Raw genomic sequence first — 26,563 nt, 5'->3', positions numbered from 1 at the left:
CAGGCTCGACTGTACATGCAGCAGTTTTATGCCATGTTCCTGAAGAGGGCGCTCTACAGCTGGAGGAATTGGAAAGTGATGGTGGCTCAGTTTTTGGTGCCGCTCATTTTCATCGTGTTGGCACTTGTGGTGGCCCGCACTCTTCCCGGGGGCCACAATGCCCCGCAGCTGCGTCTGCCTTTGGCTATGTACGGCACTACCCGCGTACCTGTGGCTCTGGATGTCGATGCCGGACCGCTGGCCGCATCCCTGGCTGAGGTTTACGCAGCGCAGCTGCCATCCCAGAATGCAATAGCTGACATTAATATAACAGGTAAAGTGCACTTAACATATTCTGGCATGCACACAGTAGTTGCTAGGGCTAAACACCATTGTTTTATTTGTTTGTATTATCAGATTTTTCAGATTATGTGCTGTACAATTCTATGAGAGAGGGCGGAGCTTTCAATGAACGTTGCGTGGTGGGTGCCGCTCTCAGCAAATCCAGGACTCACACCGAGATGATCGGCTATTTCAACAATCAGGGCTATCACACCTCCGCCACGGCTCTCATGCTGATCGACAACGCTCTTTACAAACAGCTGGCTGGACCCAACGCCTCCATCCTAACCGGAAATTACCCAATGCCACGCAATATGTCTGAAAACGCCCAAAGCCAGCTATCGGAGTGAGTGTCTCCTTTCCCGAATAATATTTAGATTTAGGTTTCAGTATTAACTCATTCCCCGCCAGCATTTTTTTTGTGATTTTCACAAAATGCGTTCCAGGAAAATTTTCTTCTAAAATATATAAACATATAAATATATCAAATGAAAGAACAGACCCTCTGCTTTCAAACAAACAATAAACAAAACGGGAAAAACTATATTTTTTCTCTGCTTATAAACTCTTAGGGGTGGTTTACCGGACAGGGATTAGCTTAAGCCTAGACTAGACCTTAGTTTAATTAGGAAATATAACTAGTTTTAACAAACATGCCTTACTAAAAACATCACTTGTGTGCATTTTTTGGCAAAACAAAGGGCACTGATGTGTTTTAAGATATGTTAGTGCAAAGGATTAGTCAATTTTCTTAAAAAAAAATCCAGATAATTTACTCACCACCATGTCATCCAAAATGTTGATGTCTTTCTTTGTTCTGTCGAGAAGAATTATGTTTTTTGAGGAAAAATTTCAGGATTTTTCTCATTTTAATGGACTTTAATGGACCCCAACACTTAACAGTTTAAATGCAGTTTAAATTGCAGTTTCAAAGGACTCTAAACGATCCCAAACGAGGCATAAAGTGTCACGGTACATTAAACAAAGAGAGAACCCAAACGCAGACACGACGTAAATAATAAACTGAAGGTTTATTAAACAAACACAAAAACCCACGTGGGGGTAAAACAGATAATAACACTAAAGATGTGACACAAAACCAGGAACAAACACGGGATACAAAAATAACAGAAGACTCTGAGAAAGATTCAGGTAACCCGGATGACGGGAACAAAACACACTGAATCAAGACGAACGAACGAGCACACGACAGAGAACAAGAGGGCATAATATAGACACCACACAAATGGGGAACAGGTAAACATAACTAATTACTCCAGACGAGAGCACATAAGGGAGCAGGGTAAAAGTGACAAGACACTGGGTACACGTGACACCAACACATGATGTGACTACACGTGTCCCCACACAAAACACAATGCTGCCATGATCTTGCCCTCTGAGATCAGACCTGAATCTTACACAAAGGTCTGGCAAGACCATGACAGCGACAAGACACTGGGAACACATGGAAGCCACACACACAATATGACTCCACGTGTCCCCACACAGAACATAGTACTGTCATGGTCTTGCCAGATACACTCAGACCTGAATTTAGTACAAAGGTCTGGCAAGACCATGACATAAAGGTCTCATCTAGCGAAACGATTGTCATTCTTGACAAGAAAAATTTAAAATATGCACTTTTAAACCACAACTTCTTGTCTATCTCCGGTCCTGTGACTCGCCATCTGGTAAATTATCTGGATTTTTTTTTAAGAAAATGGACTAATCCTTTAAATATGGGTATTTTTAAAACATACACAGAGTTTAAAATCAGTAAATAACGTTTTGGCTTCAGTTTTTCATAAATTGGGTCAGTGTGTCATCTTGTGGATAATCATGGTAAAATTCTTCAGAAACACTTTTTTTATGCTATTATGCAAATGTTTTTTCTTTATAGACGAGATAACTTGTCAATGGCGGGGAAAAGTTAAACTTCTAGGATGGCAAGATGAAACGAAATATCGCAAATGTGCATATTGCTCTAAGCATATTGCAATGGTTTGCAATAGCTAAATAATTTTAATATTTCAAGTTATGTAAAGTTATATTAAAGCAGTGAGGTTGTCGTTTTTCCCACTTTTGTAAGTCTCTGAATAAAAGCATCTGCTAATGTCTGATTGTAAATATATTTTAAGTTAAATTGATTTTACTAATTTTTTTACGATATATATATATATATATATATATATATATATATATATATATATATATATATATATATATATATATATATATATATATTATATGCAATACAATAATGCTTTATGTAAAGTTATTATAGCTTTTCACTATTATTTTGAAAATGCCTATACCAACCTGATTCCCTCTGTTTCAAAAAAATTAAAACAAAAAACATATTTGCATAAATTGATGCACTTGCTTAAAGATTTATCCTGTTATTTTATTGTACCCGACATGAAGTTTAAAAAAGTGAGTTGTGTTAAAGGTGCCGTAGAATGTAAAACTGTATTTAGCTAGGCATAGGTCAACAGTGTTGGGGAAAGTTACTTTTAAAAGTAATGCATTACAATATTAAGTTACTCTTAAAAAAATGGACTAATTGTGTTACTTAGTTACTTTTCATGAAAGTAATGCATACGTTACTTTTAAGTTACTTTTGCGTTACTTTTTCTTGACTGAAGCTTGATCTCTTTCAGGCCTTGCAGGTGTTTTTATGACTGAAAAGTTCTGCATTCAGAAATTGCATATTTCATCACAAAAATGTTGAGCTCTGGCCTGCCATCTCATTTTCTGGCTCAAACTGTTCCCACATTAAACCAAATACTCATCGAATTAATTAAACAAAAAAAGTAACTTGCATTACTATTTTAAAAAAAGTAACTTAAATATTAATGTGTACATTTAAAAAGTAATGCATTACTTTACTCGTTGCTTCAGAAAAGTAATATTAATACGGAATGCATGTTACTTGTAATGCGTTACCCCCAACACTGTAGGTCAGGGGTCACCAACGTGGTGCCCTTGCTAATTAAAATTAGCAAGTAAAACAAAAAAGTTTGAAGTAGACTATATCAAAAAGTAGCCCTCCAGATTGTTTTATCCATTGTGGTAGCCCTTGCTCATAAAAATGTTGGAGACCCCTGCTATAGGTGAACAACAAGAGCTCTGTACATGGTAATGACATATCGTGAGCCTCAAACACCATTGTTTCCTCCTCCTTATATAAACCTCGTGCAAGCTAAAGACCACTGGAAAACAGACCAATCTCATAACACCGACTGTGACGTTACAGTCGAGATGTACGCCCCCAACATTAAATTTCACATTAAATTAAGTACAATGTTATTACAATGCTAAAAACAAAGCTGTGACTGCAGAGTTGGCGCTATATGCTAGTTAATGCTATATGCTAACGTTTAGGCAGAAGTTCTACTATTGACGTTTACCACTTAGAAACATCCATTTCCAATCTCCGAATAATTGATCATTTCACAAAAAGGTTTGTTGCACACACACACAGAGCTACTGAAATGAGCCGCTCTGAGAAACAGCCAATCAGAGCAGAGCTCAATATAATTATTCATGACCTTCCAAATAAGGTAATAATAGACCACTTCATATTAAAGGTAAATCCTAATAAATTAATGGACATGTAAAACCGTCTCTGGATCATTTCTATGTAGATATCAGAGAACATTGTAACATACTATATCAATGTATTTTTTTGGCATCTTTAAACAGCTAGTAAGGGAAACATCAATCCTTCAAGTCAGTTTAGGCTTTATGTAGTTGTAGGCTAGTGAAATGTTTTAATTCAGCATAAATTCTTGTTAACTTTGTGTTTTCGCTTCATTTTACTCCACAGGGGTTCGACAGGTTTCGCCATCGCCATAAACCTCATGTACGGTATGGCATCATTAGCCAGCACCTTTGCTCTGCTCCTGGTGTCCGAGCGTTCGGTGAAGTCCACGCACGTGCAGAAGGTCAGCGGTGTTTACCTCTCCAACTTCTGGTTTTCTGCCCTGCTGTGGGACCTCGTCAACTTCCTGTTGCCCTGTTTGCTCATGCTGGTCAGTCTTAACTTAAACTTCAGTTTCATCATAACCAAACCAGATAAAAATGAAGTCACGGACGTGTTTTGTGGTCCCTCAGGTTGTGTTTCGGGGGTTTTCAGTGGACGCGTTTGTGGCTGAAAATCACCTGGTGGATGTTCTGCTGTTGTTGCTCTTGTATGGGTGGGCTGTGATTCCTCTCATGTATCTGCTCAGCTTCCTGTTCTCCACGGCCGCCACCGCGTACACACGCCTCACCATCTTCAACATGATCAGCGGCACGGCCACGTTCCTCGCCGTCGTCATCTTGAGCATACCTGGTGAGACACCCGCTTACCTTCTTAGAGTTTCCAAATGTTTTTCGCTTTCCGATTTGTAATAATACAGATTTTAATCTTATTTGATGGACGGTTATTCATTATTTTGCAAAGATACTCTGTTTACTTGTGTACTATGACATCAGGTTACACAAGCATGTGTCACTTGCTTTCGTACATTATTTTGCAAATGCTGCTTCTTAGTCTAACCATCTGTTGCCTTCAGTCATTGAATCTTATGATCATCTTCTCCCAGAGCTGAAATTGCAAGATCTCTCTCATCTCCTGGATAAAGTCTTCCTGCTCTTCCCGAACTACTGTCTGGGAATGTCCTTCAGCCAGTTCTACCAGAACTATGAGGTCATCACCTTCTGCACTTCCAGCAAGTTAGCAGAGTACATCTGCAAGTATTATAGTAAGTGTCTGTGTCACATCACCTCAAAGAAACCCCCCCGATCTAAAATATGAGGAGTTAAGGACTGTTTACATGCAAGACGACCACATTTCCTACTGAAAAAACAACAGCTAAAAACAAAATGGTTGGCTGATTTTTGCTGTTCTCCCAGACAGGTTTAGCTGGTGTAGCAGGTTGGTTTTAGAGGGGTTTTGGCTCATTTCTAAGCTAGTCAAGTTGATCTTAGCTGGTTAGGCTGGAAGACCAGCTATGACTGTGAGGACCAGTGACTTCCATCTTAAACTAGCTAAGACCAGCCAAAAAAGCTTAGCCAAGCTGGTTTCGCAACCTGACCTGCCAAGAAAAGTGTTCAAAACCACTTTAAAACCAGCCTGCTAGACCAGCTTACCCAGCTAATACCAGTGCCAAGTTACATAAGCATAGCCACTAAGTTAAGACTGTGTTTTAAGAACGAATTTCACAAACTGGCAAATAGTTAGGACTAAACAGACCTTTTTATAACTGACTTTGAAGTTATGAGCAGTCTTGAAGAACATATTAGATGACTAACTTTTTATGACTAGTCTAAGTAGTTTATGCAACCGACCACAAGCTGGAAGACCAACTTAAACAGATTTGCCAGGCTTAAATCAGCTACTTCCAGCTAAGACCACCCAACCAGTTTAGCCAAGCTGACCAAGCTTCCAGCCTGGTCAATCTGATTAAGCTGGTCTCCTAGCCCGACCAGCTAAAAATGTCCAAAACTCCTCTAAAACCAGCCTTCTAGACCACTGGCCGGTTGCATAAAACTTTAAGACTAGTCTTAAAAGTTAGTCATGATCTTTTTTCTTCAAGACTGATCATATCTGTTTTAAGTATGTTACATAGAAATGTAGATTGGTCTAATTTAAATCCAAATAATAACCCTGATTAGCACTAACTAATTGCTAGTTAGTCAGAATCATTCTTAAGACACAGTGTTAACGTCACGGCTATGTTTATGCAACTGCCCACAGCTTACCCAGCTAAATCCAGTGCACAGTCACATAAGCATAGCCATTTAGTTAAGACTGTGTTATAAAAACTAATCTGACAAACTAGGAAATAGTTAGGACTAAATGGTCCTATCCTTAGACCAATCTACCTTTTTATAACTGACTTTAAAAAGTTATGAGCAGTCTTGAAGGAAAAATTTGATGACTAACTTTGTATGATTAATCTAAGCAGTTTATGCAACCGGTCACAGGCTGGAGGACCAGCTTAACCAGTTTTGCCAGGCTTAAACCAGCTACTTCCTTTTTAAACCAGCTAAAATCAGCCTGGTCAAGCTGGTTTAAGAAGGTGGGTCAAGTTGCCTTTCAGCCTGACCAGTTAGGCCAGGTAAAAAGTGTCCAAAACCTCCATAAAACCAGTCTGCTAGATCGGCTTACCCAGCTAAAACCACTGTTCAGTTGCATAACCATAGCCACTTAGTTAAGACTGTGTTATAAGAACTAATCTGACAAACTAGCAAATAGTTCGAACTAAACAGTCCTATCCTTAGACCAATCTACCTTTTTATAACTGACTGTAAAAAGTTATGAGCAGTCTTGAAGAAAAACTTAGATGACTAACTTTGTATGACTAGTCTAAGCAGTTTATGCAACCAGCCACAGGCTTGAAGACCAGCTTAACCAGCCTTTCCAGGCTTAAACCAGCTAAAACCAGCCAATCAGTTTAGCCAAGCTGGCCAAGCTTTCAGCCTGGTCAAGCTGGTGGGTCAGCTGGTCTCCCAGCCTAACCAGCTAAAACCAGATAAAAAGTGTCCAAAAGCACTTTAGAAACCAGGCTGCTACACCAGTTTACCCAGCCAAAACCAGGTTGGGAGACCAGCTTAACCATCTTTGGCGGGTTTTTGTTCAGTTATTTGGGTGTTCATGTGACTAAAAGTGCGTTTTGGGTGTTTATTATCATGGCTGTGATGGTCAAGGTCTCAGATGATAGCAGATTGCAAGTCTCATACTTGTATATCCATTATTATCACCACAAATGTATTCGAGATACAGCTAACAGTGCTAGCACAAGAGTTTTCATGGAAGTATTGCCGCCTTGTTGTTCTCATGACGGTTTTTGCCGGTTATTTGCAGACATTACATATCAAGTCAACTACTTTTCCATGGAGGAGCCCGGTGTGGGTCGATTCCTGGTAGCTATGTCCCTGCAGGGTGTGGTGTTCATCATCCTCCTCTTCCTCATCGAGCTCCAGTGCGTTCACACGCTCCTCAACCTCTGCAGGAGACACAAGAAGGTGAGAGAGGAAGGGAAGATGGACGTCCGGTGTGTTTTGAAAGGTTTGGGTTTCTGCAGGAGCTCACAGTCATGAATGTGTGTGATTGTCAGGGCCTGCTGCTGGTAGAAGAAGGTCTTCAGCCTGAGGACAGAGACGTCGCGGAGGAGAGGAAGAGAATTTTAGAGTGTCAGCCGGTGGTCGAGTCCATGGTGGGCAGCCCACTTATCCTGCAGGAGCTTAGTAAGGTACAGGGTCATCTTACTGATGTTTTTGTTTACATTTGTAGACACTTGGTTGTGCTTTCACACGCTCTCACAAGTCTCCTTTTACAGTACATTGAATATGTTTGTGTCATCAGTGTGAGTTTCATGCACCAATATAAAATTTTTCGACCGTTTCTGATAGCAGATTTTTCATATAATTAAATATTTTGCAATATTTTTAAGCCTGTATTTATACATTTTCTGTACAATAAATGTTCTTTAGTTTCTGAATTCTGAAAACTAGAGATTGCTTAAACTATGTGGCCAATTAATCGATATTAGACTGATATAACAAGAGTGTCATTACAGCAAATGGGAGATTTGCCGTAATTACTTTCTCGTTACATCGGTTTAATATTGGCCACAATGCTTTATCAATATAGGCCAAAAGAAAAAGAAAAAACATCGGTAGACCACTAGTTTTCATTTTTGCCAGAGTTTAAAATCTTTGACATATGTTACATCAGGTGTACTCGGGTGGACCGTCGCTGTTGGCTGTGGACCGATTGTCCCTGGCAGTCGGAAAGGGCGAGTGTTTCGGTTTGCTGGGGTTTAATGGTGCAGGAAAGACCACAACCTTTAAAATGTTGACTGGAGATGAAAGCGTAACATCAGGAGATGCCTTTATCGATGGTTACAGCATCCTCCGAGATGTGAAAAAGGTCTGATGTTTATTCTTTTGATGATTGGGATGATTATTATTGTAATTATGTTGGCTTGACATGGTAGCTTCATGTTAAATCATGCTAGTTTCGTGTTAAATCGGGCTAACTTTGTGTTAATCATGTTAGCCTTAATGCTAAATCATACTATCATCATGGTAGCTTTATGCTAAATCATGCTAACTTTGTGTTAAATCATGCTAACTTCATGTCAAATCATGTTAGCCTTAATGCTAAATCATACTAACATCATGATAGCTTCATGCTAAATCATGCTAACTTTGTGTTAAATCATGCTAACTTCATGTCAAATCATGTTAGCTTTAATGCTAAATCATACTATCATCATGATAGCTATATGCTAAATCATGCTAGCTTTATGTTACATTATGCTAACTTTATGGTAAATCATGTTAGCTTTAATGCTAAATCATACTATCATCATGTTAGCTTTATGCTAAATCATGCTAGCTTTGTTAAATAATGCTAGCTTCATGTTAAATCACGTTAGCCTTAATGCTAAATCATACTAACATCATGATGTCTTCATGTTAAATTATGCTAGCTTCATGCTAAAGCATGTTAGCTTTATGTTAAATCATGTTAGCCTTAATGTTAAATCATACTAACATCATGATAACTTCATGTTAAATCATGCTAGCTTTATGTTAGATCATGTTAACTTTCATGTTAAATCATACTATCATCATGATAGCTTCATGCTAAATCATGCTAGCTTTATGTTAAATCATGCTAACTTTGTGTTAAATCATTTAGCCTTAATGCTAAATCATACTAACATCATGATAGCTTCATGCTAAATCATGAAAGCTTTGTTAAATCATGCTAGCTTCATGTTAAATCATGTTAGCCTTAATGTTAAATCATACTAAAATCATGATAGATTCATGCTAAATCATGCTAGCTTTATGTTAAATCATGTTAACTTCGTGTTAAATCATGTTAGCCTTGATGTAAAATCATTCTAACATCATGCTAGCTTCATGTTAAATCATGTTAGCCTTAATGCTAAATCATACTAATATCATAATAGCTTCATGCTAACTCATGCTAGCTTTATGTTAAATCATGTTAACTTCGTGTTAAATCATGCTATCTTTATATTAAAACATGCTAACAACAAGCTATATTACTAAAAATTCCACGTGAAACCTGTCAAACTTCAAACTGCTTTAAACATTCAGACCAGGCTTTGTCAAGCCAACATAAAGTTTGTCTTCAAACTTTACTATCTAGTTATGATGTTTGTTTTATGAGTATTATTTTTTATTATCATGATTTTTAGTTATTAGTTTATTATATTATAATATAAAGAAAATGTTCTGCTACAAATTTACCAAAAACTTGATGCATTTAAGCTGCAATCCGTAACTTTTGCCTCTCTACTGCCTTCTCTATTTGAAACATGAAATTGCAGGTATTTGTGAAGTAATTTTTTGTACATGCGGTGTGCTTCCCCCATTATTCTGCGCAGATAAATCTGATGTCATTAGAGTAGATTTGTTACTATACATCAATTTTTATGTAATTTCTCAACATTAGATTTTTGTTTATTTTTGCTGAAAGAAGTTTAGATTGCAGCATTAAACATTTATTACAAAAGAAGGCTGGGCTCAGTGATAAATGTGTCCTTTCTTTGTTGCGTGTCCACAGGTTCAGCAGAGGATTGGCTATTGTCCTCAGTTTGACGCTGTGTTGGATCACATGACGGGACGTGAGACCTTGAGCATGTACGCCCGATTAAGAGGCATTCCAGAGAAATATGTGTCAGCGTGCGTCGAAAACGTCCTGCGTTCACTGCTGATCGAACCCCACGCTGACAAACTCGTCCGCAGCTACAGGTATAAAAATGAGTCTGGAGAGAGGATGTAAAATCAGATGAATAAATGCTGTAATATGATGGATAGGTGGAAGAAGATTTTGATATGTTGGATGAGATTTTGTTTGGTTTTCTTCTGCCCAGCGGTGGTAATAAGAGGAAGTTGAGTGCAGGCATGGCTCTGATCGGAGGGCCGCCTGTGATTTTTCTGGATGAGCCGTCGACTGGCATGGACCCTGTGGCCCGCCGCCTGCTATGGGACGCAATTACACGCACCAGAGAGTCTGGCAAAGCCATCATCATAACATCACACAGGTCAGTCACGCATCATCTGCCACATTCAAATATCTGCATATGAAATGCAAATAAGCGGGTAGTTACGCTCTCTCTCTTCCCTCTTTGCAGTATGGAGGAGTGTGAGGCGTTGTGTACGCGGTTGGCTGTCATGGTAAACGGTCAGTTTAAGTGTCTGGGCAGCCCGCAGCACTTGAAGAGTAAATTTGGGAGTGGTTACACACTACTGGCAAAGGTTCACATGGAGGGAGATTTAGGGGAAATGGATCTTCAGCTCTTTAAAGACTTTATTGAAAGCACTTTTCCAGGTATTTTAAGAGCCGGTTTGTGTTTATGATAAAAACAGGTCAGTGTTCTTAACCACTTGTTTTATGACTCTTGCAGGAAGTTTATTGAAGGATGCACATCTGGGAATGGTTCACTATCACTTAACTGATAAAACCCTCACCTGGGCACAGGTACGTCTCATGCACCACAATCATTCTGATGATCACATACTCGCATTGTATTTGTTTGTATGTGTATTTGTGCAATGTGTGTATTGAGCATAAGTATCAATTCAGGAAAGCTCAGGACAGAAAACATAGAAATTGTGGAAAATGTCCCAATTTTGTTAAATGTGAGGTCAAAATTGACTTAAAAGTACATTTATTTTGGCATTTATATGGATACTCATACTGATGTTCTTTTTTTAGTTTGGGTTTTAAGTATTTGACAACTATACAACAATTTGTACAAAATGTACAAAAAAACCTTGACAATAAATTTTAGGGGCAAATGATGAAAAACATTTGAAAAACATCTAAGCATGCAATAACCAAATGATCTACAACCTATCAGGGTTATTACTGTTAAGTAAAACTAACTAAAACTAAAACTATTATAAATGAAATTTAATTCAAATCATGGGCCTAAGTATAAGTAGTTAAAAACTTGAAGTAAAAAGAATTTAAAAATGTTGCCTAAGCAAAAACTGAAAGTAAGTTTAAGTTGAGGCACTAAAATTATTAACTGAAACAAAAATAAAACTACAACTGAAATAAAATAAATACTAAAATAAAAATACATTTTGAAACTTAAATTGCAGTATCATTGTGAGATTTTTAACCAAAAAAAAAACTCATAGCAAAGTTACAAAAAATTAGACTAAAATGAACATAAAATCTAAAAATATAAGATAATTCAGAATATTAATACAATTTAAATGTGTAAAAACTAAAATAAAAACTAAATCTGAAATATAAAATCTAAAAATATAAGATGATTCAGAATATTAATAAAATTTAAATTTGTAAAAACTAAAACTTAAATAAAAATACATTTTGAAACTTAAATAGCAATATCATTGTGAATTTTTTTATTTTAAAAATAAATGACTAAATCCCATAGCAAAAAAACAAACAAACAAAAAATTAGACTAAAATTAACATAGAATCTAAAAATATAAAATAATTCAGAATATTAATAAAATTTAAATGTGTAAAAATTAAAATAAAAACTAAAACTGAAACTGAAATAAAAATACATTTTGAAACTTAAATAGCAATATCATTGTGAAATTTTTAATAAAAACTAAAAAAGACTACTAAAAAGTTACTAAAAGTTAGACTAAAATGAACATAAAAACTAAAATAAAAACTAAAACTGAAATAAAAATATAAAATCTGAAAATATAAGATAATTCAGAACAGAGTCCTGCACGGGTCCATTTTTGGAGACCCGCTTCCGCCCGTACCCGTAAAGTTCAGCACCAGATCCGACCCGTCACCCGTGATAATATCAAAATTAAATCCGCACCCGCCTGGACCCGTTAATATTTGGCCCGTTACCCGACCCGTACCCGCACACGCATAAATCACACACGCTAAAATCATGTTTTCAATTGATTCCAATGAAAACTCGCCGTTTTTCAAATAAGCCGGCGTTCAGCGGTTTTTCCGCGCTCGGCACTGAGCGTAGAGAGATTCAACTTTAGGTAAAATGCTCCGTTCGTCAATGTCAGTTCTCACAAGGCCGTCCAATCACAGCGGAGAAGGGGCGGGACAAATATCACAACAACCAACCAGCTCATAGCTCAAGTATCACAGCTAAAAAGCTCGGCTAAAAAAACAGCTGGCATTCGATGTCCTCCAGGCGTTTTTAGTAGGGTAAGTTTGGGTGTGCACATACAAATTTTGCACATATTTTCATTTGCGCTACTACCCGCCCGCATAGAGTTAATTATCCGCCCGCGGCCCGCCCGTGAATTTTAGGAATGTCACAATCCACCCGTTTGAGACACGTTTATGCGGGTATCCGCGGGTACCCGACCCGTTGCAGGACTCTGATTCAGAATATAAATAAATTAATAAAAACTAAAAATAAATGACCAAATCCCATAAAATTAGACTAAAATAACATAAAATCTTAAAATATAAGATAATTCAGAATATTAATAAAATTTACATTTACTAAAAACTACAACTGAAATAAAAACAAATTTTGAAACTAAAATAGCAATATTAGTGTGAAAACTTGACAAAAACTCATAGCAAAGAAACAAAAAATAAAGGTAACATAAAATATAAAAATTCAAGATCATTTAAATTAAATAGACCCCTTCACGGTTTACGTCACAGGCTGTTCCCACTGCGCATGTCGGGGTCAGAAAAGTCATTACAGCAGATTGAGTTGCGTATTATTTTTCGGTATCGTCAAAAATGCGTACTTACGTCGTGAGCTGTGAAAATCGCACCAGGTCTTTCGTTAAGTTTTCGCGATTCATGCAGAATCTCAAAAAACAAAAAAATACAACATCTGCGTCTGCAAGCAATTAACGTGCAGACTGGAACAATGCAAAGATCAAGAGGCTTGTGTTTGTAGTGCTCACTTCATTTGAGGTAAGTCATCATTTTTCAGCACTGTTAGATTAAATTATTAAGCCTAAATGGTATGAACAGTTCGACCCCGTGCTGCGCGCGCACCCGATAGTCATTCAATGTTTACAAACCTTGAAGGGGTCTATTAAAACATAAATAACTTTGCAACATAATCATCAAATTACCTTGTAAATTAAAAAGAGTGTTATATATTTACTTCTAACTTGTTGCTAAAATGTGCAGCATACATCCATAGCACACTGAGTGTAATACTGCATCCCACAATGCATTGCATTTGACCCTAGTTATTTTTCAAATAAAATGTGAGTTTCACACATTAAATTAGTTTTTCTGACAACCCACCTGCAAATCTATTTCTAACACGTCTTTGTTCTGTAGGTGTTTGGGGTTTTAGAAACAGCCAAAGAGAAATACCGCATCGAGGACTACTGCGTGAGTCAAATCTCTCTGGAGCAAGTCTTCCTCAGCTTCGCTCAGTTCCAACACTGTTCACAGGACAGCAGGAAATGACATCACGAGACATAAACGGGGCGATGAGCTCCTTCAGTTTGCCTTCACGTGTTGAAGAGAAAGAGCTTGAGCTAACTGACTCTGGATGGAGTCACACCACAGGACATTGCTCAGGTCTTCTCGCATACACGCATAACATACAGATCTAACATCTCCCAAACACAACCACTGTGTCACACAGAAACAGGACCACTGTTGCTGTATTCTGTGTTTATTTAACGTCCAGGTGTGTGTGTTTGCGAGCGGTTTGAAGGGATGGGGAAGTTCTTCACAACATCATCTCAAATGGTGCATCTTGCGTCCTTTGGTTGAATTTTTAATCGGTGGTTGAAACCGACTGACAAATGTCTCATAAAATGTCTACTGAGCGCGCTTGTGTAGGACTGTGATGTTATTTATGAATGTCTTTTTCGTTCGTTTTTTTTCATCTGACTGTGGTCTTAATGGTACGTGTGCTTGCCTCTTTCAAATAAACTAAGCGAAAAAGGTGAAAGCTTATACGAATATGGGACTTAAAGAATGGGAAATAAATAAAAAAAATGCTGCATTTTTTTGCAATTAGTAAGTAAATAAATATAAAGTTTTATATTTATCAAATAGTTTTGTTCCACATTTATTTGCTATTTATTATCAGTTATTTGGCAGACATCAGTTTCTCTTATTGAATTGAATGTGCACTCGAAAAAATGCTGGGTTTGGTCAAAAAAGGGATGAACCCAAGCATTTGGGTTGTAATTTAACATGTGTTGAGATGTTTTAACCCATTTTTGGGTTAATAAAAGTCCTCATCGAGTCGCATCAAAATAATCAACATTCCTTTATATTTCAGTAAAAATATAGAAATGCTTTAAAAAAAAATCCCTTCAAATGTTTTAATGCGTTTTCACCCAACATTTCCAATTATAATCTTGTTTTATGTATATAGTAACGTGTAAAACCACCAGGATTTGACTGTTGTAAAATGTTTATTTCATATCGGACCACTAGAGGGCTCAGAGTCATTTCGATATGCAAAATGCCTACTTATGTGATGAGAACCAAAAACCACAATGTTAAATCTTATTAATGAATGATCTTTAGTTACGTCCATCTCTTTAGTTATGGGAATTTGTGTTCATTGGATCAGTTATTCACTACTTGCACTACTAATGTGGACCAATTCATTCACATTCAGATCCATAATCGTTTTTTGTTTTTTTTGGAAGGTTGGTAAAGCATTCTGACTTGAACTGCTGCAATGAATTTAATGCAACAGAGGGCTTCATTCATGAAACTCGACTTGCAAGCTTTCTTATAAGATTTTTTTCAATGCAACATTATGCACAAGAGTGGTTCATGAGTGAAGCCTTAATGAAACACTACAAAAAAAAATAATAATTATAAAGTTACGACACCGTCCGCTTGAAGTTAAGTGACTTAATGTGTTAGGAGAAGTAAAAAGTGCTGCTGAATTCATATAAAGTGCATTAAAGTTGATTCTTTATAACATCGGCGAGTCTTCATCAGATTGCATGTTTCACTTACTTCCATTCTTTACTTTGCATCGGTGCATCTTTCCGTCCAGATTCACCTTTATTGAATGTAATTTTTAGCTGTGGGAAAAACTCGGGGTTTATTCGTCACCGTAACCCTGACGTAGACAAAACTGACATAATACAGGGCTTTATTGGTGACTTGATCACAGATTTTGTATGTTTTGTTTTTCATGAATTGATCTGTTTGTCATACTCTTTGCACAGTGCTCTGGCTGTTGTGTCTGATCTGCTTGATATGAAACTGAAAATGTTAATGATGACAATGTTGATTTAAAATGGTTGTGTATACTATAACACAAAGGGAATTGTAATCCTGACTACTGTATCACTAAATTAACCATGTGTAAAATATAAATATTGACATTTCTTTTTTTTTTAAATTAAATCTGCCTTGTGCAAATTAACTAACTGTGTTATGCAGCAATCTTTTGTGTTGTTGGTGGTGGTTCTTAAACTTTTTGGGGTGTGCCACAACCCCCCCCCCCCCCCACCCCTTTGTTGGGTGCCTCCTATTCATAAAACAATCTCAATTTGATGTTTAGTTACACAGAATTTATAATAAATTAATGTATTTTATAAAACTGTTAGAACTGGGGCTTTCTGGCACCTTGCAGTTTGATATCCACTTCAGTAAACCAACTGTTTGTTGTTTTTTATATTCATATACCAATAAGTATTGGGACTGTAAAGACAAAACTTCTTTGTTTGCCGTGGAGTCACGAAATTGGTAAGATGAATATCAGTCTAATAAAGCAATAAGCCCCAAGAAGCAGTGGTTTACCAGTGCAATTTATAACAGCTAAGGGGCGTTGTTACCCCCTTAAGGCCAATTTATACTTTTGCGTTAGTTGCGCGTTATAGGTACCCCGTAACATACGCGTAGACGCGAACCCTGTCGCCGTAGCCTTCCCAGTACCTGACGTGCACCTCCTCAAAAATGTAACTACACGTCAAAACGACACGGACCGCAAGATCTGTGATTGGTCGGCATGAATGCATTGTGTTTCCTCCTACGCATTTCGGCGGTGTAACTGCAGAGCAACACAAACGCAGAAGTATAAATGCTCATGACGGCGTTGCCTATGTGCGTAGCGTCTGGCGTACCCTACAGCGTAACCCCAACGCAAAAGCATAAATTGGCTTTTAGCTGTTATAAAATGCACTGTAACACCACCGCTTCGTGGGGCTTATTGCGTTTATAAAACGGTTACTTCAAATGTATAGCAGAATTTCAAAAATTAACAGTCATCTAATTTATACATTAACATTTATATCGTGCAACTGTTGAAGTGATGATCAAATATGATTGGAAGCATGCTTAACTCTTTCCCCGTCAGCGTTTTTTTTTTTTAACTTTCCAACCAGTTTTAGTTTAATGCCTTACAGAAAAATTATCTTCTTTAAATAAACATAAAATATCAAATGAAAGAACAGACCCTTCGCTTAAAAAATCCCCCGTTTCATCTTACCTTCATTTGTTCTCTTATCACCTCTCAAATTTTCAGCTAAAAGTGGAGATTATTCCATTTTTTTGAATAACTTTTGTAAGAGATCAGATTCAGATCCTGATCATAAATTACAATGTGTTTTCAGTGTTGAGTGAATGCGTCAGTGTTTAAGTTGGGTAAGATCGCCACCTAGTGGATATCGGAAATATGAATGTGAGGTAGTAATTCTTCAGGGAACGTTTTCTCTTTATTGACGAGATGACTCAACAATATTCATTGACATTTATCTGGATATCGCCATTAATTGTGCAATTGTAGACGAATTAAAATATGATTAAAGACTGTGCCAGACTGTGCATAGTCACGCAAAACAATAAGAAAATGACATGAAAAAGAAAGTCGTGTGAAAAACTATTTATAGAAACTCCTGCAAGTGTCATGAAAAGACATTCGTGCTCAAGGCACAAAAAAAAGCTGAATGTCGTGCCATGGACATGAATAAATGAACCAAATTTTGCGTGACTATAACACGACTTTCCGTGAGATCATGTTGCGCATTAACTAGCGTATAGCACTTAGCATTTTAACAACATTGTAATTAATTTAATGTGTAATTTAATGTTGGGGTCATACATTTTGACCGAACGTCACAGTTGGTGTTATTTGGAGATTGGTCTGTTTTCCAGCAGCCTTTTGCATGCACAAGGTTTACATAAGAAGAAGGAAACAATCCAGATTCATTATATGTCATTACCATGTACCAGTTTTACATTCAACGACACCTTTAATCTCAAATGCAATGCATGCAAGCCAAGGTATATTTACAGTAAGTTTCTAAATTTAAATGAATACACGTCTCAGGTTCACATATAGGTGTCCTGGCAAGGTGTTCACATTTACTACAGACATGTTTTACTAACATAAGTTTATTGGTTTCTTAAATGTCACTGAACTGCATCATAAAAGATGTCAGCCCACACAGATATATTGCGCAGGACATATAAGTTTACAAGTTGTTGGATTAAATTTACTCATCTGGCAAAGCGACATACAGTGCATTATATGCTGTAATTTATCAGTATTAGTGTGTTTTTTGGGTTCGAACCCATGACCTTTCGTTCTGCTAACAGAGCTATACAGGAGCATATGCAGGAGTAGTTGTAGATCTGCTGATGCATGACGCAATGCAGGTTCATCATTGACACATCTGGTTGACCTAAAACTGTATCAGGACTAAATGACATAGGTCAAACGGAGGTAAACCTTCACCTAACCGAGAATGAAGAAACATTTTTATACTTTCTAGATCTGTTTATTGGCCTTTATTACACGGAGATATGAATGATTGACAGATCTGTCTGAAGCTGTGCAGGACGGCAGGTGAACAGAAGATTTCAGCAGGTCAGGTGCAACCCAACACGGTAGCAAAAAATCCTTAAAACATTGACCTCCTAAGAATCACATTTTTGTGTTGTTTGCACCATAGTATTTAATTCGGTGTAACTGGAACCTGTTGTACACAAACATGGACAATTACACTGCTTCATGTTCAAAGAAAAAAAATAGTTATTATATTTATTGGTTCTTCCTAACCCCAAATAGCTGGTAGAAATCTGAAAAAAAAGACAAACCAAAACTCAGGTCTTAGGAGGTTAAAATTAAAAAGTCAAAAAAAAAAATCATTAAAACATACACTGTTATGATGTTTTGATTGGTGGGGTATGTGTTGAGTATGTGTGTTGCTGTGGTTGTTGTTGTTGTTATTATTATTATTGACATTACTGTTGCCATTTTTTTTATAAAATATTTATATCATCACCATTCTTTTATATAATATTATATGTTTTGTTTTTAGTATTATTGATATTATTACTATCAATAATAATCATAATTATTATTATTTATTTAAGTTATTATTATGGGCATTAAAAGAAAATAAAGAAAAATATTCCAGTAATCATAACAATCCTTAGAATTATTATTGCTATTAATACCACTATTGTACATACTATTATTAAATAATATACATATTGTTGTTATTATTATTATTATTATTATAGATATTACTGTTGCCATTTTTTTTTTACAAAATATTAATATCATCACCATTCTTTTATATAATATTATATGTTTTGTTTTTAGTATTATTATTAATCATATTATTAGGATTAATAATAATAATAATAATAATAATACTATTTTGCTTATTATCATTGCTTCATATACATTTTATTATTATTATGTAAATATGTGTATTATTTTTTATTATTATTATTATCATTGCTTCATAACAATATCATCATCTAAATTATTATCAGTTTAATTTATTATTATTATTTTGCTTATTATAATTGCTTCATAACAATACCATCATCACAATTTCTTTTTTGTTTTCTGTTTTGTTGTTTAGTATTCTGTTTAATTGTATGTTGTATGTTTTGCACTTATAATAAAAAAGTAAAAAAAATCTATAAATTAGCATTAAATATTGTTCAATGTTCAATTTATTTATAAAGCACATAGTTAATACAACAGAAGTTGACCAAAGTGCTGTAATTAATAATAATAATAATACAATTTAAAAACAAACATTGTTACACTTCATTGATTGGTTTAAATGATTTTATTGTCATACTAGATCTTTGAGGCAGAACACAACCAAACCTTAACATTATTTTGTCTGACTCTATCAGACTGACTTTCGTGAGTCATTATGGGACTGGATGGAGTGACACACATGAGACTTGATAAACAGACAGGACATACAGGTTTTACATTGAACAAATTTAGCATCTGTCACACAAACATTGCATAATCAGGTGTGTGAAAGAGGTTAGAAGTCAGTACAGCTTAAAGTGTGACAGAGGTCAGAGACACAGTTTATATTCCAGTATGTTAAAGCCCATCTGATAATAAATGACATGAGCATTTGGAAAATACACTGTTAACCCAGATATTGTCTTTACTTAAACAATAAAGTAATCATCTCTTAATATTTTAAGTATTTGTACATTTAACTTTTAAGGGGGCATGCACGGCCGCCGTATGTTTTCAATTTTCAAAAAAGCCAGCAGCTGGTGTTTTTTTCTGCGCTTTGCCCCAGCGCTCTGCTTTTCTGTCTGTGTTGAAAAAAGTTTAACTTGAGGAAGAATGATCAGCTCATCAATGTCACTTCTCACTTGGCCGTCGAATCACAGTGGATGAGGGGCGGGACAAATATCACAACAACCAACTGGCGCATCGTTCAACGACTGATAAACAAAGCAAAGTATCATAACAAAAGTGCTCAACTGGAAAAAAGCTGGCAAGCGCCTACAGTCGGTATCCGCCTGGTGTTTTCTGCTGTGTTTAAACGCTTTGGTGTGCAAACCCCAAACCTTCAGTTTTAGATGAATTCATATTTTAATCTGATCTCAAATTTAAATGTGAGAGCTTTTAGGTACAAATATATAACTAACATACAGTGTGCAAAAGTTCACTAATGCTGAGTTTGAGATGAGATGGAGCAGGAGTTCAGTACAGTCAATCCAGAAGACAGCAGGCGAAAATTTAAGGGAATGCATGCCTTTGAAGAAACCTCGAAGTCCTTTACATTTTCAAGTTAACTTTAGTTTATAAGCCATCTCACCAGTGTGCTGAATCAGCAAATGAAGTTTTACACTCCTAACAGTTTAAATATTCATCCAAATGTATGCACAGCCCAATAAAAAGTTAAATCAGGTAAGAGGTTATTGTAGTTTTCATTGGGACAAAGATAACATGAGATTTGTGTGTCGCAGTTCAAGTGCGCACATTAACATGTATTGACTAGTATAGGAAATATCACATTATCTTTCTTAAATCAAGTATGTATGTACTGTATTGTATGTATGAGCAATACTATGGGTGCAAATATGTTACACTTTTGTAATTTTGGCTTTAGGAGATCTTTTTTTCTGAAATGTAAGTTTAATCATTCATCAAAGGGTGTCATATATTTCTCTATATGCTCTTATGGTTTCTTTGTTTTGGAGAATAACTCCCCCTAGATTTAAGGTCCCTCCCTCCTGTACGTTCTATAAATGTATGAATACCGCAAAGAGTCGTGCAGTCCTGTGTAGTTCATTACAGATTTAAAATGGCTGTTTTTGAGACACTTCTGCAGTTTTCCAGCAGTGGTACATTACTGGCTGCCTTGCTTGTGTTTTTGGTTTTATATGTGCTTTCATCCAACTCCAAATCTCACAAAGAAGGAAAAGATCCACCAGGACCCAAACCACTTCCACTGCTGGGAAACCTGCTGACGCTGGACCTGGAAAGACCCTTTGATACTCTCTGTGAGGTGAGACATCTTAACAAGAATAAAACCTTCATTTTGAGATTTCTTTACTCATGTTTTACTCTTTAACCTCCAGCTTTCCAAAACATATGGAAACGTATTCCAAGTGTTTTTGGGTCCCAATAAATTTGTGGTCTTGACCGGATACAAAACAGTTAAAGAGGCGCTCGTGAACCGGGCAGAAGAGTTTGGAGATCGAGATATTCAACCTAGTTTCAAACTACTTAATGAAGGAGATGGTAAGAAGATCTTAAACTTTAAGTATTTATTTGCACAACCATGTACACATGTAGAAGGGCAGAGTTCTCCCAAATGAAAGATAATGGTCCAATCAATCATCTGGGTATTTGTTGGTGTTTTGGTCAGGGATTGTCTTTGCCAATGGAGAGAGCTGGAAAGAGATGAGACGCTTTGCTCTGACTAACTTGCGTGACTTTGGGATGGGCAAGAGACGAAGCGAAGACAAAATTGTGGAGGAAATTCAATATCTGAAAGAAGAGTTTGAGAAGTTTCAAGGTACGACAATACACATCTGGACATCTGAAGTCATACTCATACTTTATAAGATTCATCAAGAGAGTTTGTTTGTTTTTACAGGGAAAGCCTTCGATACTACTCGACCCGTGAACTACGCTGTATCAAACATCATCTCATCTATTGTGTATGGCAGCAGATTTGAATACACAGATCCTCGCTTCACAGCAATGGTTGACAGGGCAAATGAAAACATTCGGATTGGTGGATCTGTTTCTATTCGGGTAAATAAATACTTTAATACATTGTTGCTATTTACATTTTACTACAAGTGGACCATGCCTTTGGCTTTGCAAGACTATATTTGACATATCAGTGGGTATAAACAAGCCAGCATAGGTTAAATTATGACCCAACGTCTTGGGTTCATCCCTTTTTGACCCAATGCTAGGTTGAACATAACATGTTAAGGGTGGCATTCCTTTCACTATTTGTGCATCTTCTAATAAAGGTCATAAAGATATTCTAGATATTTTATAGATGTCCCATTCATGTTGTTTGTCTCTACTCTATTTTTGTAGCTGTATAACACATTTCCATGGCTGGGTCCATTCCTGAACAGCAAAAGGGCTGTCATAAGAAATGCTATAAAGAACATAGAGTCAATAAAACAGTTGATATCTGAGCTGTTAGAGACCCTGAATCCACAGGACAGCAGAGGATTTGTTGACTCCTTTCTCATCCGAAAACAGAGCGACGAGGTATGGAAATACATTACAGGGTTTTTCTTCACATACTGAATACAGAAAGAAGTTTAAAGAAATCAGTCACTTACACAAGCAGTACACAATGCAAGATGGGTTTAGTTGAGCATATAATCCATGACATAATCCATTTTGTTTTTTAATGTTGAATAGGACTTTGTAGCCTCATGGATTTGGCAGAAATGAATAAATGTTGCATTCTGTGTTTGTCAGAAATCCAGCAAGAAGGACTCACATTTCCACCAGGACAATCTTATCATCTCTGTGGGAAATCTTTTTGCTGCTGGTACTGACACTACAGGAACAACATTGCGCTGGGCTCTGATGATTATGGCCAAATACCCTCATATCCAAGGTAAAAAAAACACTTTCCTCGGTCTGGCTGAATTAATTTCTGAAGGGTCAATAATGTGCTGTGTTTTTATTCAGATCGAGTTCAAGAGGAGATTGACAGAGTGATCGGTGGACGTCAGCCAATGGTGGACGACAGAAAGAATTTACCTTACACAGATGCCGTGATCCATGAAGTACAGAGACTGGCCAACATAGTGCCCATGAATCTACCACATACGACCAGCTGTGATGTGAACTTCAATGGATATTTCATCAAGAAAGTCAGTCAAAAAGATATATGTGTAATAAAGGCCAGCTAGTGTGTAAAAGCTCACGTTCTTATCTCAAGAGCTGCTGTAAATGCAATTGTGCAACCTCTGAAAAAAACTCAACTTGATCCAGAAATGTGCAGTAATCTCTTTCATTTCTAAGCTTTTGGAGAAAGTAATGTTTTCACAGCTCACAAACAAACTTCAGTCTTATTTGAATACTTTTTATATTTTGGACATGTTCCTATATGGTTTGAGATCATTACATAGCACTGAGTCAGCTCTTTTGAGGGTTACAAATGATATCTTGTTTGCTCTGGATTCAGTTTCTTGAGTTTTGCTGGTTTTATTGCACTTGAGGTCTGCATTTGACAACATTGACCACAACATTCTTCTTGAACGACTAGATTGTATGGTAAATGTTAATGGCAATGTATTACAATAGTTTGCTTCTTACCTTGAGAATGGGAATTTTTCTGTAAATGTAAAAAATCATCCCCTCTCATCTGCACCTGTTTTTTTTGTGAGGTACCCCAGGGATCTGTTTTGGGACCTTTATTGTTTTCCCTTTATATGCTTTAATTGCCCCTAACGTTTTTTAGAAATACAACATTTTATATGACTGTTTTGTACTGTAGACGATTCCCAATTTTACCTTCCAGTAAGGCTTGATACCACTGGTTCATTTGATGTTATTGAAATGTGTAAATGATATCAAGAAGTGGATGACAAATCATTTTTGCAGCTAAAAAGAGTTTTTAATTCTTAGTTGCAAATTCCATGCTGTGGAAGCCCAATAAGGTTCTCTTTTAACTAATGTATGCAAACAAATCCAAAACCATGGAGTGATATTGGACTCTTCACAATTTTTTGATAAACAAATTAGAGCTGTTATTAGAAGAAGCTTTTTTAATTTAAGATCTGTTGCAAAGTTAAAGAATCGGCTTTTAAGCAAATATTTAGAATTTGTGATTCTTGCTCTTGTAATATCACAATACTTGTTTTCAATTATTGCAACTGTCTTTATTCTGCCCTAAGAAAATTAACCATGGTTTTATTGTGGTAAAAGTGTAGTACCCATGTTTTTTTGGTGTATTGATTATGATCAGCAAAACCATGGTTTTACTACACTAACCATGGTTTAACTATGGTTCTTGAAAACCTTGGTTGTCAAAACTATGGATATTTTGTGGTTACCATGGTTTTACTACAGTAAACATTTTTTTTGTTTTAACTGTAGGAAAATCAGAGCTAATTTTCGTAAGGGTTGTCTCCCTCAATCTTTATTGTCACGATTGCAAGTTGTTCAAAATGCAGCCATAGGACTTGACTAAAGGTCTACTCCTTTATTGGACATTTTTAAATTAATCTACATACTCTTCTCTACTGTAAATCATAGTTTTACTCTTTAGCTTTTGAAAACCTGTAATTGTTGTTTTTATTGTGTAGATCTGATCTGTACTTTGGATCAATCTATATTGTGTTTAAATGTGTTTTATAAATAAATGTTGTTGTTGTTGTTGTTGTTGTTGTTAGCGACAGATACTGCCAAAATTTGTACATGTGTAATTTGGTCTTCTGTTTGTTTTCTAGGGTACCTCTGTAATTCCTCTGTTGACGTCTGTATTAAGGGATGAAAGTGTTTGGAAGAAACCACAAAGCTTTTATCCAGAACACTTTCTTGATGAGAAGGGCCAGTTTGTTAAGAACGACGCTTTCATGCCCTTTTCTGCAGGTACTTTCAAATCTACATGTTGTAGTATGCTTGCAGGATGTATACATTTGAGCAATAATTCATTTCTCTCTCTCTCTCTCTCTCTCTCTCTCTCTCTCTCTCTCTCTCTTTCCCTCTGCAGGCCGCAGGATTTGTCTAGGAGAGAGTTTGGCCAGGATGGAGCTCTTTCTTTTCTTCACCTCCCTTCTTCAAACCTTTCGTTTCACTCCTCCACCCGGCGTGTCTGGAGATGAACTGGATCTCAAAGGAATTGTTGGAATCACATTGAATCCATCACCACACAAACTGTGTGCCGTCAAACGCTCCTGAATATCGACCCACACATGGATATTTTCAGAACTGATTTCACAAAATGCACATACAAAAACTGTAAATATGTAAATAATGGAAGAAATTATTAGCCAACAATGTGCAAATCTACTTTTATTGTATTATAATGATTATGCTTACAGTCATTTTTATTTGTTCAGATGTTTTGCAAAAAGTCAATTATAAAGAAAAATATAAACAAATAATTAATTTATTAAACTGCCGTTGGTGAATTTTGTATCTGTGACACAAGCTGAATAGAAAACTGAATTTATTAAACAGAAGACCTCAACTAATAATAGATTTACTGTATGCAAAATCTGTGCTTATAGGCAAAAATAAATAAAACGACAAAAATTATATGAAATACTGATTTATTACAATTTCTAAATAAAATGAATAGTTTTGTTTCTCAGATAATAACATTTAAAGTCAGTCATACAGTAGTGATGAAGTGATCAAAGCTCTATTGAAATCCTAATCTTGTTAAAAGCACCACTTCTGTGATTTTCCTTTAATTAATCTGTTAAACTTGTATGCAATGTATATAATAATAATAATACAAAATGAGAGGAAAACTGCAAAAGGTAACCTTTTTGAAAAAAAAGGTAAAAAGTTTACATACTGTACACCTGATGTTTAAATGTTTGGTATTGACTTCATGACCATCACTGATTGTTTGTATGTATTGTAATGGTTGTGTGAGTCTCTTGATTGTCCGCAATGTAAAAAATTTAATCTGAATACAGTCGCTGGTAAACAGGGTTCAAGTATGCAGAAGATGCTGAAAATAAGAAACCCATAAACGAACATCACAAAACACAAAAATTGTAATTGATTTGTAACTTACAGTATTAGGAATCAGGTTTATGTTAACTTTTTAATTGGTTTAGTTTTAGTTTATTTTGTGTTGCAAATTTTCTGTAAACATTTCTCATGTGAAATAACTTGTTCAGGGCAGGACTACATTAAAAACAAAGCTTAATTTTAAAAATTCTTTATTCAAATGTTCAGCATTCTCCAGTTTCTGCAAGGTATATGCACACTTATGACCCCAACAGTACCATTAAAAGTAAATGACCAGATCAAAGTCCAATAACATGTAATAAACAGAACTATGTAAAACACTACTGAAAACCCCTTAAAACCAATGAAAAATAAATGTTTTTAATGTTAAAAATTCAATGTGCTAATAAATTATTGAAATATTTAGTTACCATTTCAAGGGGTACTTCAAGGAAATAATTTAGGTCAAGTGGGTCTGGCTGATAAAATATTTTGAAATAGGGGATAGTTAGTTGTGACATACACAGTCATTTTAAAAAGACACAAAGCATACATAGAGCATAAATTAAGTAGAAAAAAGAACATAGAAATTGTAGTTTAACCAGACCAGCCAGACATTAAGGAGTGGTTTCCTGGACAGAAAGTCAGGACTAAGCCTATAGTTATATTACAAACATACCTTACAAAAAACAATACTGGTGTGCAGTAATACAGTATCTTAACATATTGTTTTTAGTTGTTTTTAAATGAAGGCAGCTCAAACATGCATTTTAGTCCAGGACTAGGATAAGTTTTCATGAAATGAGGTTGAATGCATGCTA

General features: G+C 36.0%; 2 protein-coding genes across 2 annotated transcripts in view; both read left to right on the top strand.

Moving 5' to 3' along the window:
- LOC129436645 (phospholipid-transporting ATPase ABCA3) overlaps positions 1 to 14,990 on the top strand; it is a 56,904-nt gene extending 41,914 nt beyond the window's left edge. Inside the window, exons 19-31 of the mRNA XM_055194881.2 lie at positions 4 to 313; positions 397 to 667; positions 4,157 to 4,361; positions 4,444 to 4,663; positions 4,917 to 5,075; positions 7,181 to 7,341; positions 7,434 to 7,568; positions 8,054 to 8,248; positions 9,923 to 10,110; positions 10,233 to 10,403; positions 10,494 to 10,690; positions 10,767 to 10,840; positions 13,640 to 14,990. Coding sequence (XP_055050856.2) covers positions 4 to 313; positions 397 to 667; positions 4,157 to 4,361; positions 4,444 to 4,663; positions 4,917 to 5,075; positions 7,181 to 7,341; positions 7,434 to 7,568; positions 8,054 to 8,248; positions 9,923 to 10,110; positions 10,233 to 10,403; positions 10,494 to 10,690; positions 10,767 to 10,840; positions 13,640 to 13,771 — 2,418 coding nt within the window. The 3' untranslated portion in view covers positions 13,772 to 14,990. The remainder of the gene's footprint in view (positions 1 to 3; positions 314 to 396; positions 668 to 4,156; positions 4,362 to 4,443; positions 4,664 to 4,916; positions 5,076 to 7,180; positions 7,342 to 7,433; positions 7,569 to 8,053; positions 8,249 to 9,922; positions 10,111 to 10,232; positions 10,404 to 10,493; positions 10,691 to 10,766; positions 10,841 to 13,639) is intronic.
- Positions 14,991 to 20,832: 5,842 nt separating this feature from the next.
- Positions 20,833 to 24,960, top strand: LOC129436641 (cytochrome P450 2K1-like). The gene is made up of 9 exons (XM_073857730.1): positions 20,833 to 21,075; positions 21,149 to 21,311; positions 21,439 to 21,588; positions 21,670 to 21,830; positions 22,128 to 22,307; positions 22,524 to 22,665; positions 22,740 to 22,924; positions 24,506 to 24,647; positions 24,769 to 24,960. Exons 1-9 carry the CDS (start codon positions 20,872 to 20,874, stop codon positions 24,954 to 24,956), a joined length of 1,515 nt encoding a protein of 504 aa, XP_073713831.1. The 5' UTR covers positions 20,833 to 20,871; the 3' UTR covers positions 24,957 to 24,960.
- Positions 24,961 to 26,563: the final 1,603 nt, after the last annotated feature.

This window comes from Misgurnus anguillicaudatus, chromosome 19, assembly GCF_027580225.2.
Source record: "Misgurnus anguillicaudatus chromosome 19, ASM2758022v2, whole genome shotgun sequence".
In the NCBI taxonomy this organism is placed as follows: Eukaryota; Metazoa; Chordata; class Actinopteri; order Cypriniformes; family Cobitidae; genus Misgurnus; species Misgurnus anguillicaudatus.
Note: the sequence above shows the minus strand (reverse complement) of the source record. Positions and strands in the feature narration are given on the sequence as shown.